The sequence below is a fragment of the Montipora capricornis genome, chromosome 1, assembly GCF_036669925.1.
Source record: "Montipora capricornis isolate CH-2021 chromosome 1, ASM3666992v2, whole genome shotgun sequence".
Lineage (NCBI taxonomy): Eukaryota > Metazoa > Cnidaria > Anthozoa > Scleractinia > Acroporidae > Montipora > Montipora capricornis.
Window position 1 is genome coordinate 24,832,416 of NC_090883.1, and position 21,977 is coordinate 24,854,392.

Consider the following 21,977-nt stretch of genomic DNA (forward strand, 5'->3'; position numbering starts at 1 on the left):
ATTTTATTCTCGATCGACCGTCCTGGAAACTTCCTTCTGCTCTTTCTAAATACTGTGTATCAATAGTTATTTACTTTTGCATCAATATTTGTTTTGCATAAAGCAAGCTAACAAACTCTGTACCTTACTGAGTTCGCATTTGTTAGGGTTAATTGTATTTTCGGTCCGATGCTTCTGTTTTATGAGGGGTATATTGTTTTGGTCTCCCATCCTGATTCTAAACCCACCGGACAGGGCTTAACTTCAGTGAACTTTAGTGTTACAAAGCTGTCAGATGCTCAGAAGGCACGCTTAAACTTGTGGTGAAAAGAAGTTGTGAGGGAACTTGAAAATTATCAACATGTCAGCCCAGAAGCCAATGCATCTTCTACAAACGACTATGTTGAATGACCTACCTTTAAGAATCATGAAACACATTGAGAAGCAAAACAAGAAACATTTGACAAGACATATTGTAAAGTCTTTTTGCATGTCGCCCGTTTTCCGCCCGTGCTTACTCTTCGCAACCAGTCACCAGGTGTCTTTGATCCGTCTGTGTCATGTATTTTTTATATTCATATTTTTATCAATTTTTGTGGCTTCCGCTTTTCATATATGGAAGCGAATCCATTTAGTCATCGCGTTGAGTAGCAATAGAATACGAACAGGCTCTGCCGATTTTGATCCAATTGCTACGAATTTCATTCGGAAGTAGTACATAGTTGCACGATCGCTACGAAAAATCTCCGACTTTGAACATTGCTGCGACGCTCGCGGAGGGGAAGTTTGACGGAAACTGTACACGAGTATTTTTACTGGGTTGCCGTAGGCAATCCCAGTCTAGAAATGGAGGGCATTTGTTCGGTGTTATTATTATTTTTTTTTCCGTGTCGGTAAAAGTCTTGTCTGTCACTCCCCTGGTAAGTGGTATCTTTGTGCATAGAGCCTGCTGCGCGTATTTTCTTAGGATCGAGAGGGTAGTGGAACTGCTTAGATTTCTCTGGTGGACACAATAGCATAATTAACTTAGCCTGCAATGGCGTCGAAAGTCATGTAACGCGAATGGCGTTTTACTGGATCCTTAAACAAGTCTGTTGGATAAACTACGCAGGCGGTGAAAACCAACACCTGGAATCTCAAAAGCGACGAGTAATGGACTTCGACAACAATCTGTCGCCCATCGAGCAGAAATCAAAGTGAGCTGCATTTCTAAAATAATATTTACCAAGTGTGTTGTTATGAAGAACACTGAAACCAAATGGAAAATTCTCTGGTAACTTATGGGTTCAACAATGACAGAGAACGAATCGAACACCTTAAGTGGATCTGTGATCAACTCTGCACAGTCTTCAGGTAATGTGACAGCCAAGACTTATTTGAAAGAAAGCTTGTCGTCTATTTAGTGCTTCATTATTCAAGGAAACGGTTTGATCCTGAAATTTTAGTTTGTTGTAATATTGCGCATATTTGACGCGATTGAGTTTTTTCTCTTCACGCACGCAATAATAGCAAATATGTTGTTTGTTTCAAAAAATTGTTCGCTGGAAAAGGTGGCCTTTATGAATTCATCATGTTTTATGATATGTGTGCTGGATAGTTTTTATGGCAATAGTAAAGCATTTTCGTGTCAAAATGAGGTTAGGATTTTTGTGTTGTGCTAACTTAATTAAACATAAAGATACATTCTGCCTCGTGAGTTTGTTATTCTAGTTAACCAGCAATGGAAAGTCATTGCAACGCGAATGGCGTTTTAGTTCATCTTATGTTGTTTGTTTCAATAAAATGTTTAGCTGGAAAAGGATTCTGTGATATTTTCTGCCTTTGTGAATTATAATATCATGTTGTGTATTGAGTTTTCGAGCTTAAGGTTGAAACGTGATACGGGAGGATATTTTTAGTATAACTCTGGAAGCAGGAAAGGTTTCATGAGAATAAACAGGTCTGTTGGAAGCGTGCTTGAGTTTCAACAAAATGAGCCCCAAAATCAGCAAAAAATTGTGACGCCGGTGAATAATGAAGTAGCTGCTATTTCCAAAATGATGGAATTACCTGGTGATAAATAACCTCGTCTTGGAGAGTAAATTTTGGACTTTGCAGAAACAATGGCGGGCGATTGTGATCTTTGTTTTGAATTCGCTCATTTATTGTCAAACCTCATAACACTTGACAGAAAAAAAAACTTACGAAAACCCGGTATCTTGCCATCATTTGACACAGATGCTTCACTGTTTGGCAAGTAAACATGCCGCCTTAACTTACTAGTAATCACGGCGCCCGCTGAATTCCGGCGATGTCACTTTCGATTTTGCGATTTATTTGTGCAGCCAAAACGTACAATAACAAAATTGAACGTAGCAAAAATCTCCCAAAATGTTTGTCGCTGATCGTAACTGTTTATATTTTATATTCACGGTTCAAAATTAATGTTGTTTTCATTTCGTAAACATGTTATTCTCGAGCGACTGTCCTGGAAACTTCCTTCTGCTCTTTCTGAAAACTGTGTATCAATATTCATTTACTTTTGCATCAATATTTATTTTTGCGTAAAGCGAGCTAACAAAATCTGTACCTTGCTAACATTTGTTAGCGTTAATAGTATTTTCGGTCCAATGCTTCTGTTTTACGAAGGCGTATATGTTTTTGGTCACCCATCCAGACACTAATCCCGCCGGAGAGGGCTTGACTTTAGTAAACTTTAGTATTACAAAGCTATCAGATGCTCAGATGGCACGCTTAAACTTGTGGTGAAAAGAAGTTTATCAACATGTCAGCCTAGAAGCCAATGTTTCTCACTTCCCATTTATTTTCTTCAATCTTTCTGGGTTCAGTACTTTGCTAGTAACCACATGTCTTCTTAGGCTATTTACCCAAGGCTTCTACCATGGCACTACAATGGTAGACAATACCAAAACAATATCGTGCACTGTTAGAGCTACATATTACGCAAGGACAGATTTTTTTCGTCGTACGAACGTGTGAGAACCTGTGACTCAAAGGGCCTCTGCTGGTATGACTTCTGGGTGACCCCTTAAATGGTCTTAATGACCCTCCAACTTGAAAAAATTGTCTGGAACGGTGCACGTACCACAGGCAACCCAGTGTACCGTCAGGGAGGGTCTAGTTCTTTTTAGCGACCTCTTTTTTTAAATAGACTTAGGCTGATTATGTAAACGCGATTTAGTGAGAGTCGGAATTAGGTTTCATTTCCTTCGGTTAGTATGTAAAACCACGTAAGTTTAGTTTAGCCAATTGGCGGTTTTGTGGTCTTGGGCTTGGCAGCCAAGAATAGTTTTTTGTCTAAGCTCTATTTAGTACTAGTAATAGTTTTCACTACATCTGCCCCCGCCCAAGTTAATGCGGATGGCAGTTGAGGTGTTTTCCAATTAATATGTGCTGCACATGGTGATGTTTTCATATTATAGTACATGTAATTAGGTAGATAAATGAGAGTCTGCCTTTTTGTCGAGGGTCGAGAGTCGACGGTAGCATTTCGAGGGTCGGGGATTCTTTGTCGACTTTCCCTTTTTACCGAAAAAGGTCCTTAAGAAGGAATTCAATTGAGACAATACAGAGAGTAAACTAAGAAAATAATCAACTACAGTGTAGTGGATGTTACCTTCCTTTATGAATCAATAAATTCTCATAACTTTTAACTGATATCAGTAAGGAAAATTTAAGACGGTTGATTGCGATTCTTCACAGCTCATGTTTGTTTTGTTTAATCAACGTGACCTACATTTCCTCTTCTAGGCATGCAATCGTATATCCTTCGGTGCGATATCCTGAAGCGTGGAACAAAGCTGCTCACATGCCGTTAAGCTCGTATGCTCTTCGTTTTCATGTTAGATGTTTTCTATATTCAGATGTTTCAACCATTTTAGAAGCAAGACTATTGCAAAGAAATATCTGAAGCGTGACCCACCACTTTACCCCTTATCTTGTGTGGTGTAATCGGTTTTGTCACTATCTCAGGATTGTGTCGCAGGTTGGAGATTTGGTTGATCCGTGCTCACACGTGCCGATCAAATGTATGATAGAGGTCTTCTAGCAAAAGAGGAATATTCTTGAGACTATTTATTTTCTACAAGAATTCAACATGTCAAGAAAGTTGTATTGAAGTTGTCAGATTTTGATCGACAAAAAACCTGTGTTCTATAAAGACTGGTACACTAGCAATATCATTTACGTAAGTGATCTTTTGAACGAACTTAAAAAGTTCCTTACTTTTTCGGAATTTAATGCAAAGGTTAAGATGATTACACCCTTTACTACATACTGTGGTCTAATCGAGGCTATTCCGTCCCTCTGTAAAAAGAGTCTTAAAAATCACACACCTTAAGAAAACATATGAGCTGCCGACAGCAGATAGCTTTTTTGATCTACAGCTTACCGTTTAAAATCACCATAGACGTAAAGCTTAAAACGCTCCAGTACAAAATTTTACAGAACATATTACCCTCTCAGGCGAGCTTATACCGAGATGGCATAAAAAACAGCGATCGCTGCACCCTTTCCTTTGTAAAAGCGAGAAGCAAACATTAGACCACCTCTCAGTCTCTTGCATCAAAACTGCCTCCTTTTGGAATCAGTTTCAAATTTGGTGGTATGAAAAAACACGAGAACAGATCTTGTTAAATTCAAGTATTTTTTTATACGCTTGCCACGTTAGGTCGCCTAATGGGCAGGCACTAAATTACTGTATTCTTGCTGCAACTTTTTTTTTTTTGCGCTGGTGGGTGGGAGGAGGAGCTTTGTTTCCGGACTTTCCTTTGGCGGCTGCATGAAAGACTCGCCATTCTAAAAGAGATTGCTACTGCTAAAAAATCACTAAAAATGTTTTGCGAAAGTGGGCTTTTCCTCTCTAAGGAGTTTTATTTTATTTTTTATTTTTTTGTTACTTCTTCTTTCCTTGTTCTCTTTCTCTTCCGGAAGTATTGAAGCACGCAATAACACGCAGAGAACCGATGTAATCTACAGATTGTAATCTAGTGTTTGTAAACAGCATTATGGGTACTTCATGTTATTCTTGTTGTATATTCGTGCTAAACAAATTAAGAAGAAAGTAATCAAGCTTAGCAAGGTAGAAATTTTTATGTACCAAAAATATATATAAAGATGGCACCGCCGTACAAAGCTATTAAACGTTGCGGGAAACGTTTCGGCAAATGCCGCGATAAAAGTGTACAAACTTGAGACACTTTGACAAGTTGTTTGAAGTAGTCTACCACATTCATTGCCTCTGAAATTGTTGAAACATCGGACTTTCAATGCCCATTTTTGTACCTCTGCGTAAGATACTGTTGTAACGCAATGTTGTGTCACGGAAAATCCCTTCCAAAAGCGCCTTTGTGGATGTGGCATAAATGGTGCCCAATAACAACAACAATAAAGATAATTCATCGAACTGTAATTATGGAGAATAACAACTTCGTATCTTCCGTAAATGTTGTGTTTTACGACGAAAACTGTTTACAATTGTTTTCAGACAATCCTGGACAAAAGTGTTGGGAAGGTAGCGTCACTTTTGAGATAGCCCCCCTCCCCCCCTTATCAATGTTGGATTTTGCACCAAACAAAATGGTGACTTTTCTTCCAACATTGAATATGGGGGAGGGGGGCCACAAGAGCATGCTCTTTCCCAAATAGTTCAGCCAATAGTTAGAATAATCGAATTAGGTGTGAAGTGAAGTGATGCGCGCAACCTTCCCAACAACTTTTGACCAGGATTGTAGGTTGCCTCCTCGGGTTTTGGCCCAGAACCCTGCGGGGGCAATAAGCCTTCTATAGTTTCATATTGATTTTGAGGGAATTGTAATTGTGAGAGATCTTCCATCTCACTGGTGAATAAATCTTGTGATACTGTGACAAGTGTGGGCTTCTTTCTCGTGTTTCCCACATTACTGGCACCTCCGACGGGACAGTCTCCGAGTAAAGATGTCTTCGGAGAAAGGCTCTTCATCTTGGGATAAAGAAGCTTGATGAGATCATTGCAAGTCTTGAAAAACAAGCCATTGATCGGCAACGTGCGTCTATCATATCTTTGGCTGGTGAAATCGATCAATTGAGAGGATCTATCGCGGAGAGCAAGTTTTCTAAGGGTGAGTTTGAAGAAACGGTGGAGGTTTGGTTTGATGGGATTGAAAAGAAATTAAATATGACAGATGCAATCGTGGAAAAGCTCTCTGAATGCCTTGATGCAATTGTAAAGGAGAAGCATGACCTTGAACGTGAAGAAGCGCATGGGAAAGACCTGGCTTATGAAAAACAGCTACTCGACCAGAAGCTTGAAGCAGCCCTCAAGCAAATGAACTAGAAGAGAAAAGGTCGATTGTAAAGCTTCCCCAACTCCCTATTACCCCTTCTAAAGGGACCGTAATCGACTGGGTGCGTTTTGAAAACCAATTCATAGCAATGGTAGATTCTCAGAACGTTCCTCCGGTGACAAAGTTCTCACACTTTAGGAGCTATTGGTTTCAAGAGTACTAAGCGCTATAGATGGTCTACCATTCAATGAAGAAGGCTATCAGCGAGCTCTGAAATATCTTCGCGAAAAATATTGGCACCCAGAAGAAATTAATAGCGGGAGCATATGTCATTAATTTACTCGAATTGCCAGCTATAACAGAGAAAATATTGCCAAGGTCCATCAGTTTTATGAAAAACGTTTGTTCACAGTTGAAAGCCTGGAAACGTTAGAAAAACTCGACTCTGTCCAAGGCGTAACTTATTATGTTATTGTGAAAAAGTTAGAGTTTCTTCGAAGCGAATTGGTGACGCACGTGGGCGGTGATTGGCGTTCGTGGTCCTTTAAGGAATTACTAGAGGCCTTGCGCAAGTGGAGGGCCACAAACGCAATCGCAAAAGGGTTTGAGAAAGGCAACCCGACAAAGGGCAACCCCTTACCCAAACGTCCTAATGTCTCAAGCGAACGTGCCCTTCACTCTCAGGATTGTGACACCAACAATTACGTCTATTGTGGTAGTAGTAATCATGTATCTTCAAGATGTGATAAGATTTCCACGGCAGCCGAACGGAGGACATTTCTAGTAAACAAAAAACTTTGTTTTAATTGTGCTGCTGGTCAACATAGTGCCATGAAATGTCTCAGCAAATTGTCGTGCAGTATTTGTCATAAAAAAACATCCGTACATCGATTTGCGAGGGAGGAATTTCCGGTTCAGGTCTGTACAACTAACGTAGTCGGATCATCAGTAATACATCCTGTAGTTGTGAAAATTCAATAAACCTGAAGAAGGCTGGTGTTGGCCAGACGAAATATTGTCACAACGCGTATGTTCACGTTGTCTTGACCAACCTTTGCAGTATATTTTCCATTTTAAAAGCTTTTTTTGGTGTGGTCACGATCTATTTTGATCCAACGTAGAGCAAGTTTTGATCGTACACGGTTTTTGCAGTGGTTTAATCCTTAAAAAGTTGTAAACGAGTGTAAACTGGAGTAATGCCTCCTCGATGAGCTCTAAACTTGAGCCCGTGATATGGTTACGTGATACTGGTCACATTGGCATACACGGAGGGGCGGACGTACGGACGTCCATGACGTCATGGCTATAAAACCAAATTTTCTCACATCGATGGGCTACCATATTTTCTTAGCTATGGTGCTCCGCGCGCTCGCGCCTTGCGGAGCTCCGCTAAAAATTCTTCTCCAATGTTGACATCAAATTCACATTCTTGGTATCCCTTTACTATGCACTTGACTTTGATGTTTGCATTCAGTTCCACATCTTTTAAACCATCCTTGTTTTGATTCACAGTAGTTTCTGCCATTGCTGTTTTAAAAGAAGTATGACCTCTACTAGATGTGACACTGACTCCAAAAAAGGCGGTTTTCCGCGTCTTCGCAGCAATGTTTATCAGATGCTCTTTGTCTTTTTTGGCATTCTTTAAATTACCATTGCATAAATTTACCGGAAATCATATTTATCTGCCGGAAAAACCACAGATACTGCGTGTATGGAAAACTGATAGCATAATATCATATGGCATCGAATTTTGTGGGCTGAAATTGTTACCCTTTTACACATTTTTTTTACATTGGCCACGAGCGCGTCCACGTGGGAACGTGCGGCGCAATATAACTTTCATTGTGACAATCGCTAGTAAAATGTAATGGCAAATATTTGTACACGTTTCTTTTCAAACACAGCAGTAAATTTAGCACACTGGTGACATTTTTTTTCAACCGGGTAACTTTTTAAATAAGATATGTCACTGCACTCTCTCTTCTTTGAGAGTATGAGTACCTGTGGAGGTTTTAAATTGCAGCTTTAGGATAACGATTAACTCGATTCATCCATAGCAAGAATGGGCAAAGACAAAAGAGGAATTAAAAGAGGACGATGTTTAAGTTGCGAATGCGACGAATACGAAGCACAAGGAGGGCTTCTTTGTGAATACTGTGGGCACCCCCCAGCAAGGCACTCGCGCGAAAAAGAGCCATCGCAACCACTAGCAAAAAAACCGAACCGAATGATGATATCAGTGTCGACACGGAGCAAGCAGCTGGACCTTGCACAGGTGAAGTAAGTGTTGGCGATTATAGTGAAGTCCAAGACGAGTTTGGTGCCGCTACAATACAAGCAATTGAACGATGACGTTCAAAAAGACTTTGGCTATTTCGCATCAGAGGAGGGAGTTTCGACAAAGCTAGGAGAAGAGACCTACAGTAGTGCTCACGTTATATTGCAAAAGAAACTTGACGCCATTGTCTCTAATAAGGGGATCGATTGTGTGAGTATATTATTGCACATCAAGGAAAACAAGCCATTTGCAAATTGCAGCGTCTGTAAAATTGATGTTAACCTAAGAAATGCTCGCCAAGGGCCCCACTTTGTGCGGCAGCACCGAGCTACACAAATGCATAAAACCAATGCCATGATAGCTCATTCCAGAGATTCTAACATTCCGATTGACCTAGCTAAGATTCAAGCTCAGATTGACGAGAGATTCCCACACATTTTTATCCACAAGAAAACCAGTGTAGTCTGTCGAGGATGTACGAAGGAAATTTCGTTGGCTGGCTCACGAAATGTGATAGGTAATCTCTCTCAGCATGTAGGAAGTGCTGCTCATCAGCAAAAGATGACCAAATTAGAGTCCGTTTCCTCACGACAAATAACGTCATTTTTCAAGCCAGCTCGAAACACTCCTTCAACTGATATTGCATGATTGAGCAAGATTCCCGCAAAACAACTATGCCAGGGATTTTATTTGAGTTCATATGTGTACAGTGTAAATAGCGAAACTGTTTCTGTTAAGCCAAAGCTGTTAATTAATGACATTTAACCAGGGGAGGATGGTGGTAGGATAAGTTGGTATCCAGAACCACATCACTCACATGTTTACCAGGGTTACAGAAGGAAAGGTGGAAGAAATCAAAGGAACCTTTCGCAGTTCTATAACTGTAACAGTGCAGCAGACGCTGGTAGTTATACAAACGATATGTGTTCTGCTTGTGCCTTAATTCAATCTTTAAAGTCGTTTAAAAAGCGAATCTTTCGACGGACTGAGTCCTGCAATGAAGACGGAGAAAGGGACCTTGCATCCGTTCGCAACGATTTTCCAACTGGTACAGAAGTTTCGGGACCAAAAAGCGACTCTTGACCAGAAAACGTCAGAGCTATTCTTTTATCAAGCGAAGAATTTGCGTTTACGAATTCGTGTCAGAGGCCTCAGAGAGAAACTTTGCGAATTTGCAAGGCGTGGCTCCATGAAGTCAATATCCCATAATCTGCAAAGAGCAGCAGACATCGGACTGCTTGACGATAAGCAGTCGTTAATAGGAGTGTTGACGACGATCGCGTAAAACGTCCATGTGCAGAAGAATAGCAGACGTTACCAGTTATCCTTCAAACTCTTTCTAGAGGTCATCCTGCTGTGGGGTGGACCGAGGCTTGCTAATTTTGTAGCCTTAAACATGTGTGGCCCTGAAGTGCATTCCATTTACCGATGGCACAATCAAAACTGGGTTGACTTAAGTGGTGGAATCCAGGAAGGAAATTTTAAGAAGCTTGGCAGCGTCTATGAAAACATCATGAAAGTCCGTGGCTTATCGTCAGTTCCTGTTATGGCAGCTAAAGACGAGACTGCCATTATTGGTCAAGTTACTTACAATGAAGCAAAAGATGAGCTTCTTGGATTCTGTGGAGTCAGTGGCGATCAGCATCAGTGCCTTGATGCCTTCAGTGTGTCGGTTGGTGATGGTGAGGAAGGCTATAATGCCATAACATCGGCGTTTAACAACTTCAAAATTGGCACCTACGCAAGAGCAATTATCTTGAATCCTCTTCATCCAAATCTACCTCGCCTACCTGTGTTAATCATGCCCACATGTAACAAGTTTGACTCGGACTTTGTCTTCAGACAATGGCAAGAGGTACAAAGACTATATGAGGCTGAAATAGAGTCTGTTGTTGGTCCCTTGATCGGCAACAGCTCTGATGGTGACTCCAGGAGGAGAAAGATAATGCTCCAGCTCAGTAACAGTGAAGTCGTGGAGAACGCGGAGTTCCGACCAGTATCCCGTGATTTGGGATTCGTGTTTACTTGTAGAAGAGAAGATCAGCCCAGTGGAGGTTATGTGCTCCGTGGATTATGCGACCAAGACTACGTTCACAACCACAAGAAGCTACTGAATCCTCTTGACCACGCAAGTCGAGTTTTGACTAGGGGGCCGTATCTTGTGCACATGAACCACCTCCAGCTAGTCCACGATACCTTTCCCTTAGATGACCATGGCTTGGGATTAAGTGATATTGAACGTCGACGACAGACAGAACTGGGCATCTGCGCAAAAACTGTCCTTCCCTAAAGTGAGACATTGTCTTAAAAGGTTGATGAATGGAAACGGTGGCAACCAGCGTCCTAATCCAAATTTACTTGGCACAAATACGTATCTATTAATAGTATGGTATTACGTTGAGATTCTCTGCAGCTGTGTTGCTACTCATCAGACGCGAATCAAGTACGCAGCCACTGTTACCCACTTCCTTGCTATCTGGCACAATTACGTACAACGACATCCCGATTTAAGCCCTGCGTAGAAATTGTATGACGCGCGAGACCTACGTAGACGTCCTCATTTAATGCCACTTTGCTGTTCTGCTTATCTCCTACATGCGCGACAACGTCCCACACCAAGAATGCCGTCTTGACCTCACTGGTTCTGACGTTCTTGAAGATTATTGGAGCAAGAACGGGCAGTGGGTAGGAAATCACCACAATTACAATTTCTGCGATCTTCAAAGAAATACGTCCCATATGATTCGGCTGGAACAGATCCAGGTTGATCCCAGTGCACCAGAGTTCGCAAAGCCTCACCCTAAACAAGAAAGTATTTGGGCCCACCAATATCTAGATGGTTTTACGAAATTTCATTTGGATGATTAGCCCACACCTGAGTTGGTGGTAGACGCGTGGAAGGTAGACATAAAGATGGCTTAGGCCCTGGCGCGTTCCGTCGGTATGGCTCCCGATGATCCTTGTGGTAATATGGTGTCAGGTGATGACGACGGTGACGACAATCATGGCGGTCGTAATTGCGAAGGCGAACGCATGGAGGAAACTGATTGGTTTTATCAACCTTTCCGGTATCCAGGAAATCAGTTTGAAAAGGGTAGAACTAGTCTCGAAGAAGACGACTATTCCAGCGTTAGCGATGAAGATGACACAAGAAATGGTGGCACCTGTCTTTCAGGTAATATATAATGATCCTACAATTCCGTGTATATATATTTCTATATAATGGATTTCAAGTTTCTAAAGAAACTGTGGTACTGCGTCGGTGGGAGAGTGAAACAAAATTTCATTCGATCTCCGTCAGAGGGAAATCATTCGCTCTGACGAAGGGCTAACGCTCGAAACGTCAGCTTTCTAAATCTTTCACGGTGGTAATTCAACCTTTGTCAACTCGTTTAATCAATGCAAATTTTTATATCTATATATACTCCACCTATATTTCGGCCAAATACACCCACCTTCGCAATTACATATCGTTATTTTAATAATGTTGGATTACCAACGATGATGCAACTTGAAATATGTAAAAAAACTAGTTAGAGAAAAAACAAGTGACATGGACAATGATCTGTACTTTTATAAACATCCAAAACAAACTGTTAGCACTTTTTGCAGACGTAGCAGGTACTATAAGTGTCATTATGTTCAGGTCTCCTTAGCCAAATCACTGGAAACATCTGTGCACTTTAATTTTGTTTATGGTGGTTGTTGTTGTCTTTCTAAGATGATCTCCAAGCTTTCGAATGTCAAGAAGCAAATGACAGACCTTTGCTAGAGAACAACCAGTACCTTGACGATTCAGAAGATATAGACATCACCAGAAAACACAGCCCAAGAGTTACTGTCCCGGAGAGTGGGCGGCTAATGTACAAGGCTACCCTAACATCACTCCTCAACCAAGATCCAAATTTGTCACACGACAGGTACGTGAAATACTAAGCAGATAACTGTGATCTGCTAAAAACGAAATCTTTGAGCATTTCTATTAAGACACGGAAAAAGAAAAAATGCAACGTAGGATGGCAATACCAGCGAAAAATATTTTGTACAGTTGTAAATTTCAACATTTTTCTAAGCGAATTTCGGGCATGAAAGGTATGCAAGTGTATAACATAGCATCTGTTATGATCATTATTTGCAGACTCGAAAGGGTTCGCCAGAGACAAGAGTATAGCACCGAGGAACAGCCAAGGATGCATGCAGGTGGACAGGCTGCTCTGTTTGAGGACTATGCAGTGCTTGATAGACCAAACAGCTGCTTCAGGCTAGGAAACCTCGTGCGCCTTGTATTCTCCGGCAACCACGGTCCTGTAGAGTATGGACGGCCCGTTTCATACGAGGACCCCCAAAAAAGTAAAATTACGGCGTTCCTTCAGTTTTAGTGTAAGTTAAATCGATTCAGATCGCACTACGATCAAGACAGAGTTGCGCGTCACTCTGACAGCTCTGTTTACGGCGCTTAAGAGACATATCGGTTTGAATAAAATAATAATAAGGTCGGGAACTCTTAACACCAAGTGAAAACAGCAGATACTTGCATTTTTAGGTTAAGAATAACCGAGGTGACATAATGCTGCACGCTGCTTTTTTTGCGGTGAATCATCCACTTATGCGCCCCGGGCAATTGAACTTTTGAAGATTGGATCATTCCAATTCCCGCCCCGTCGGGCCAAAATGGTGTTCAAATGCCCTACCCTATCGTCAGATTTTCAAGGATTTGTCTGTCATACCCCATCAAAGAACAATCGTCGTCGGCTCCTGTCGTCTTTAATAAAGACCTCTTGAAGACCTTTTTTGTAAGCCAATCACTTATAAATGCTACATCTTTTCCTTTAAACTCTTCTATCTCGTCCAAACACGTGTTTTATAGCTGTTAGCAAACTTCGGCGCCCGAAAAAAACAAAATTTTGAAACCTGACACTTCCGGTTCAATTTTCCCCACCCCACGCAGGCAAAGGTCAAATTCCCCACTCCCCGGGCACAGAAGATAGTCAAATGCCCGTGGTTTGCCCGTGGGAAAGTTGAAGTTTCGATTCGATCGGCGCATTACTACGTTTCTTTCAAAACAATTTGTCAGAGGAAAACGCGAAGAAACAAGTCGTTAATGTTAATGTAGCAATTATACCTTGCAATTAGGGAATTATCGTTAATTGGAAAGAAAATACGAAAACAAAAGCGTCATTTCACTTCATTTTCTGACACATGAATATCAATAAAGATTCCCTAAGGGCAAAGTTTTACGCAACAGTTCTTTTTGGAGCTACCTTCGCTTGCAAAAACTGTCTCGTTCAAAGCAATGTGTCTCACGTTTCTGAGACGATTAAAAGGCCGTTAAGCGTCTTTACTTTTTAACTCTGTTAAAGCGAGCTAAAGTACCATCATCAGAATTAGCAAAATTTTATGTTGCTTGTATTCAATCTGTCTTACTTTATGGATGTCAGGTCTACCATTATAGTCTCCCCAATTATTTGAGCTTAAGTTTAAAGCGTGTCCAAAAGAGAGCCTTGAAAATTATATACGGTTATGATAAGCATTATAGAGAAGCGCTTCAAATGGTAGGTCATTGACAGCATTGTCTCCAATCCTTTGGATTGTCTATATCACTTACTGCCTTTCGATAACCGAGATCAACTCATGGAATTACGACGACGCAGACCATTTAGAGTTTCTTTTAAAACAAACCGGTTCAGAGATTTTTTCATTCCAGCAAGCGCAAGACATTTTAATTGACATTTATTATAATTATATATGTAAAATAGTTCTTTCTTAGATTTTATTGTTTAGTTCTACTACATAATTTGTGAAGTACACAGCTGTAGTTCTTGTGTTAGTATGATACTCTACATGTACTGCTGTCTCGAGCAGTTTGAATTTTAGGAGACTTTTATCATCCTGGAAAGCGAGCACAGAATTCATAATACCTAGCAACATTGTAGACAAAAGTAATAAAATACTTGCTAGGATAAACCTGTATTGTCTACAATAAAGCAGAACAACTTGAACAACAACTTGAACTAGCTCTTCATTTTACATTTTTATCGATCTCTTCAGTTACACAATTGCTGATGTCCAATTCCTTGCTATTTCCATGGTGGCCTGAAAAATAATTAAAAAGGAAATAAATTAGAGACCAATATTAATTGGGTAGAGCCAGCAGTAATGCTGATTGAGTTTTCAGATCTAGCTATGGACTCACTAATCATTGTTATCACAGGGAACCCACACAAAGGGTGAGTTTAGAGGCAATGTATGAGGATAGCGAAAAGTTCCATAATTATATTATTGTACTATTCTGCAATAAATATTTACACAAGATGAGGATAAAGTATCTGAAATGATGTGTTCTTGTTATTATGGCTGAAAATGGCAAATTGTAGCAACCTTTACCAGAGCAAGACACGTCCTTGAAATCGCTAAATTTTCCCACAAGCAGCCACAATAACGACACGGCAGAACATTTCGGATGAAGGTTACTTTATTCTCATCTTATATGCAAATATTTATCCCAGAATTGTACAATAATATGGAACTTTTTGCTATTCTCATACATTGCTTCTAAATTTAATAATACCAAGGGTCAAACACATTATGTGGGCATCCTGTGATTGTTAGTATTTGTAAAAAGTAGACTCGAGCCCCTGTAATTCTTAGATGCAAAAACCTTACACTTAAGTTGAAACATGTTTATTTATCATGAATGTCTTTGCGGTTTGGCCGAAAAAAAAAACAGCTTGAGGCAATAAGATCTATTTGTCATCATGGTGCAGAGCAGTCAACAAATTTAGCTATATATCTTTCCAGCTCAACTGAAAAATTAAAAAAAGTTTCCTTTGACTCGCCAAATATGACAGACATCTTGAGCTGGATGGATAACAAGATCAGTAAAATTTCTGCAGGCCATATAGGTCTAGCAGTTAAACTGGTCAAAATGAATGGACTTTCTCCATTACATAAACTATTTTAATAAAATTGAAAATGTTACCATGACTGAACAACTGTTGAGCATCTTCCTCCCAATGACACTTGATAGACAACTGAATAGAGGGCCAAAAAGGAAACAAAGTTCTCAGTGCAAACCATGAATGCCCTAACTCAACCTGAAGGAAGAGACGGGGTCGCAAGAATGAACAAACAAAGAATGTCCATCGTCACAAGCCTAACTCAACCTGATGGAAGAGAGAGGGTCGTAAGAATGAACAAACAATGAATGGCCATCGTCACAAGCCTAACTCAACCTGATGGAAGAGAGAGGGTCGTAAGAATGAACACCAAATAGCCAATTTCAGAAACGTGAGGAAGCTGGGGATGAATTGCAACACGCAGCGCATACTGGGATCGTTTGGGTAGACACAAACATCAGTTTAATATGGCGGCGAATATGAATTCAATGAGCTTTTGTGAATCTAAAAGTTTTTCAGAAAAAGAAAACGAGTCTCTCTAGATAACATCCCAATTTCTGAGGAAGATATTCCAGGTGCAACACTTCCCAGGGATTCACCGGAGGAATGTAGTCTTAAACTACTTCAAAGATGGCTTTTGTGTCGAGGAGCGAAGACTACGGGGAAGAAAGAAGATTTGGTTCAGAGGTCAGGAGTGAAGACACTATGCTATGTACACTTAATGTAACGAATCCTGTAGAATTTTAGGTTTGGCATATACATATTGAGCACTTCCCCGGTAAAACCTCCTTCGATAATTACCATTTGCCACATCCCTAGCTTTAATCATTTCTCCTTGGTTACTTAATTTTTGTCTCAGGGTTAAAGATTACATTAGTGGTGGCCTTCACCTGAGCAAGCTTCAAGATCCAGATGGAGGCTTAAATGTAGCAAAAAGGAAGGCAAAACTTGGTGTTATCAAGGAAATCATGCTAGCGACACTTCCCTCGAGTTTTCCATCTGACGGGTTTTCAGAAAATTTAAGCGTCCTTCCAGAAATTAATTACGAAATCATTTGGAGATATATGATTTAAACGTGTGATGCCAAGAAAGAACTTTCAACGGCGAAGCCCCTTGTGAAAGGCTTCAATTTCTTTAAGTCGGGGCATGTGTTGTCCATCAAATGTCAAAAACTGAATGACCACTTTTATGTTAAAAGTCAGGTACTTCCCTCCATGAAGAAGAGCAAGGCATACAGCTGTTTCATAGTTATGGATGCACTTGGCCAAGTAGTCAAAGCCTACGACGGATGTCCAGCAGGTATTGATAGACGTTGTAATGTGGCAGCAACTTTGTTTGCCCTGGAGCAATATTTTAAATTCCAGGCAAGAGAAGCAGACACAGTATCTTGTACATCAAAACCATGCCAATGGAATATTGTAACCAAAGCGCAAGATTGAAAATGTACCAATTTCTCACTGCAAGTTTACGAAACTTGTGCATGGGAAGGCTAAAATTGAAAAGGAACCCCCTCCCAGTGAGCCCACATACTCACAAGCAGCATCAGCTGAGCACAAGTTCTTAAACAACACAAGGCTTTGTAACTATCTTCATATGGTAAAGGAAACCGAATTGAAAACTGGCAAAAAAATAGGTTTAAGTCTCCTGTTGCCACAGAAAACTGAAAAAGAAACAGTAACTGCTTTATTGCAGTACCATGACTACATCACCATGGATCGAAGTCAAGTTCAGTGTGACATGTCACTTTTCAGTTTTCAGATTTCTCCCATCAAGGTACATCCCCCAAGCCTGGATGACATTCGCACAAAAGCAAACCAAATAAAACAGAGGCTCTTTTTAAGTCAGAATGAGATTACAGAACTTGAAAGGAAAACTAAGGGACAATCTGAAACTGATGAGTGGAATTTGCACCGGAAGTACCGAATTACTGCTTCCAAGTGTCATCGTGTTGCTACTTTAAAGGAAAGCACATCTCCCAGTAAAGCAGTACAGGAAATTCTCCAATACAAACAGCAATGTCAAACCTCTAAAATGAAAGAGGGTTTGAGAAGAGAAAAACAAATTATCAATGAGTACATAAGTCTACAGAAACAAAAGGGAAAAGATATACAAGTTGCTCCTTCTGGTTTGATTGTAAGTGCAACCCATGGATTTCTTGCTGCTAGCCCTGATGGAATTGTTACTGACCCCTCTGAAATCCCCAGTGAAGGTTTAGTGGAGGTGAAACTGATTTTTTTAGACTGTAATGAAACATTGCTTGATTGTGCTAAGAGAAAGCGCATAGTTGTTTTGAACGAGGAAAGCCCATTAGGAATAGCTATTAATAAACAACACAAATATTACTATCAAGTTAACAACAAATGTTTACTAGTAATAAAGAATGGACAGTTTTTCTCATCAAGGGTGCTGTTGAACAGCCAGACAAAACTTTCAAACTTGGTAATGACATATTGGCAGTCAAAGTCACATTTAATGCTGAATTTTGGTCACCAGTGTTGAATCAGCTGGATTCTTTTTTTGCAAAGTATGTCACAACAGAACTGGCATACCTAAAGATTAAGTATGGGCTACAGAGATTAAGGTTGCCATAATAAATTTACTTGCAAATTATTTATTTCATTGGCACAAGGATAAAGAGTTGCTTTCATTGTATTTTGCAAGGTTAACATTGGTGTGCCTTTAGTACCAACAGATAAAAACAATGTTCAACTGAACTTTCCTGATTACACTTTCTTGTTTGTTTGCCACTTGCAGGGCAGCCTAGCAATTATTGTTATTTTGTCTATTTCTATTTTTTGGTTATTCTAAAGAAACTGTTGAGCTGTGTTGGTGGGTTAATATAAAACACAGAATTATCTATAACCAACATAGTTAATGGGGTAAGTTAACCATCACCGATGCTTTCTTGTGGTGGTTAGCTTGCCTGTTCAAATATGTTGGTCATAGCCAATTTTGTGTTGTACATGTCATCAGTGTATTTATTGAACATAATGAACAGTTTTTCTATTTATAATCTTCTAATCTATCAAAGGAGGCTGAAAGTTAGTGAGGCCTCCAACCATTAAACATATCTCACTCGCAACAGGTGCTAAAAGGATAGGTAGGCACCTGTCAAAAATGTGCCAATTCTTTATTCGTTCAATTCCCTTTCAAAAATGCTGGAATGTTTAAAGTAACTCCATATTTGGCCAGGTCATCTTGTATATCGAACCCTTTATCGGCCATTACGTCATCTCCAGGGGAAAGCAATTTGTACAGTCCACTGGCCATTGTGAGCTCTTTGTCGGAAATGCTACCAGTATACAACTCACTCATGAATGACACCACTCCCAAAGGACTAATTCCTACCAGTCCTTTCATGGTTGTTGTTCCTTTGTATGATGAGTAACAGGCCGAATTGAGGTCAAGGGCTGAAGGGGACTCCATACGAAACTCCACAGCATCAATGATAACAACTGTTTTGGGATAGAGCTCTTTAAAAATTTTGGGCATTTTCTCCTGCAACAAGCTTCTTCTTGGGAAAGACACAAACCCTTCAAACTCTTTGCGTAGAAAATGCATCCAGGCATGGAAAATAGTAGACACCGTGGACTCTGAAATTCCGAATCTGTGACCAAGATCATCATCACTAGGGTGAACTCTTCAAATATGGAAAGAGATTTTGGTCTTCCAATGATACTCTCCTCCCTGTGTTTCTTTTTATACTGACCATAAATAATTCCAGAAGCTGAATCCTTTATCATGTTATAGCACAACCTAAAGGTATCCCAATTTGGGAATCCCGTATAAAAAGCAATATTGCTATCTTCCTTGTACTTAGTTATATCAAATACAGGGTGATTTAATTTGTAATTGTCCTGTCGTAGAGACTTATTTTCAATTTTAACAGACTCAAGCTCGTCCTCCATCTGCTTAAGTTTCAACTTCAGTTCCTCTAAATTATATCTCAATTCTTTGTTTTCTGCTTTGAGTTGTTCATGATCAGATTCTTGGTGTGATAGGAGGTCCACATTCTCTTCATTCGAACTACAAGCATTGAAAGAATGATTAACAGAATACTCTGGATGGGGAACAATGTTATCAGTAGTATCATATCTCAATTCTTTGCTTTCTGCCTTGAGTTGTTCATGATCAGATTCTTGGTGTGATAGGAGGTCCACATTCTCTTCAATCGAACTACAAGCATTGATACAATGATTGACAGAATATTCTGGATGGGGAACAATATTATCAGTATCATCTCTGGTTGAGAGAATTTCTTCCAATTCAGGTCTTCCTTCAATCTTTGCCCTCTTAACTAAATCTTCCTGGCTTATCCTGGATAAAGTTCTCCGTTTGCTGTGTCCCTTGGTCCAAGGAAAGATACTTGGTAGGTGATTGCGGCTCAGCTTCTCACCCCCTTCGAAATGCGCGGAACAAATCCGAGTGTTACCCGACTTTAACTTTAGGTTGTTATTTCTCATCAACACTACATATTTCTTCTGCAATTTGCTGTCCTTCGGGATGCGGTAGAAAGACAGGTTAGGTGAATTTCTAAAGTTGTTGGTGCAAAGAGGCACGCAACAATTCACGGGCTTCATGTTGAAAAATCCAACATGGCGATATTTGACTACCCAAACGATCCCAGTATGCGCTGCGTGTGGCAATTCATCCCCAGCTTCCTCACGTTTCTGAAATTGGCTATGAATGGCCATCGTCGCAAGCCTAACTCAACCTGATGGAAGAGAGAGGGTCGTAAGAATAAACAAACAAAGAATGCCCATCGTCACAAGCCTAACTCAACCTGATGGAAGAGAGAGGGTCGTAAGAGTGAACAAACAATGAATGGCCATCGTCACAAGCCTAACTCAACCTGATGGAGGAGAGAGGGTCGTAAGAATGAACAAAGAATGCCCATCGTCACAAGCCTAACTCAACCTGGTGGAAGAGAGAGGGTCGTAAGAATGAACAAACAATGAATGGCCATCGTCACAAGCCTAACTCAACCTGATGGAAGAGAGAGGGTCGTAAGAATGAACAAACAATGAATGGCCATCGTCACAAGCCTAACTCAACCTGATGGAAGAGAGAGGGTCGTAAGAATGAACAAACAAAGAATGTCCATAGTCACAACCCTAACTCAACCTGATGGAAGAGAGAGGGTCGTAAGAATGAACAAACAATGAATGGCCATCGTCACAAGCCTAACTCAACCTGATGGAAGAGAGAGGGTCGTAAGAATGAACAAACAAAGAATGTCCATCGTCACAAGCCTAACTCAACCTGATGGAAGAGAGAGGGTCGTAAGAATGAACAAACAAAGAATGTCCATCGTCACAAGCCTAACTCAACCTGATGGAAGAGAGAGGGTCGTAAGAATGAACAAACAATGAATGACCATCGTTGCAAGCCTAACTCAACCTGATGGAGGAGAGAGGGTCGTAAGAATGAACAAACAATGAATGGCCATCGTCACAAGCCTAACTCAACCTGATGGAAGAGAGAGGGTCGTAAGAATGAACAAACAAAGAATGTCCATCGTCACAAGCCTAACTCAACCTGATGGAAGAGAGAGGGTCGTAAGAATGAACAAACAATGAATGACCATCGTTGCAAGCCTAACTCAACCTGATGGAGGAGAGAGGGTCGTAAGAATGAACAAACAAAGCATGTCCATCGTCACAAGCCTAACTTAACCTGATGGAAGAGAGAGGGTCGTAAGAATGAACAAACAATGAATGGCCATCATCGCAAGCCTAACTCAACCTGATGGAAGAGAGAGAGGGTCGTAAGAATGAACAAACAAAGAATGCCCATCGTCACAAGCCTAACTCAACCTGATGGAAGAGAGAGGGTCGTAAGAATGAACAAACAATGAATGTCCATCGTCACAAGCCTAACTCAACCTGATGGAGGAGAGAGGGTCGTAAGAATGAACAAAGAATGCCCATCGTCACAAGCCTAACTCAACCTGATGGAAGAGAGAGGGTCGTAAGAATGAACAAACAATGAATGGCCATCGTCACAAGCCTAACTCAGTTTGGCTTCGTACAGAGACAAAGTATGACTAAAGATAATGTGTGATTGTTGAAAAGGAAAAGTAAACAATCTTGTAAGTAAAAAGAGAATTAGTGCTGTTGGTCACAATAACAATAATTGTTTTGTTAATGTATGTGTTGATGACAGAAGTTATTGCTGGCACAATCATACATTGTATGAACAATAGTATGTCTTAATTGAGCAACCAACCAAAACAGCTGATCATCAGAAGCATTCTAACAATTAAAACCACAGTCTGACCAGAACCAACAAAGTTGTCTTAGTCAGAGAAAAAAAAACAATAGCAAAAGCTTGCATATACGAACATCTATATATTTTTTGTCTGGCAAAATAGGGGTACTTGGAAATTCAGTCTTAAGGTGGGTTCTTGACAAGGTCCTAATTTCTATGTAGGAGATGTAGGTATTGATTGCCAGAAAAATAAATATTTGCGATCTGAAAGTCAAACTCCTTAGTTAAAGTGGTTATTGCAATTTAACTGTTTCTCACATATAGAAAAAAAAAAATTTCTCAGCCAAGCTT

General features: G+C 40.3%; 1 protein-coding gene and 1 pseudogene across 1 annotated transcript; one reads left to right on the forward strand and one right to left on the reverse strand.

Moving 5' to 3' along the window:
* The first annotated feature begins 691 nt into the window (after positions 1-691).
* On the forward strand, positions 692-14,549 carry LOC138052661 (uncharacterized). Its single transcript, XM_068899205.1, has 3 exons — positions 692-1,332; positions 12,242-12,440; positions 12,659-14,549. Exons 1-3 carry the CDS (start codon positions 1,260-1,262, stop codon positions 12,897-12,899), a joined length of 513 nt encoding a protein of 170 aa, XP_068755306.1. The 5' UTR covers positions 692-1,259; the 3' UTR covers positions 12,900-14,549.
* A 3,884-nt stretch (positions 14,550-18,433) lies between these two features.
* LOC138013509 (uncharacterized) lies at positions 18,434-20,110 on the reverse strand (annotated as a pseudogene).
* Between the last annotated feature and the right edge of the window lie 1,867 nt (positions 20,111-21,977).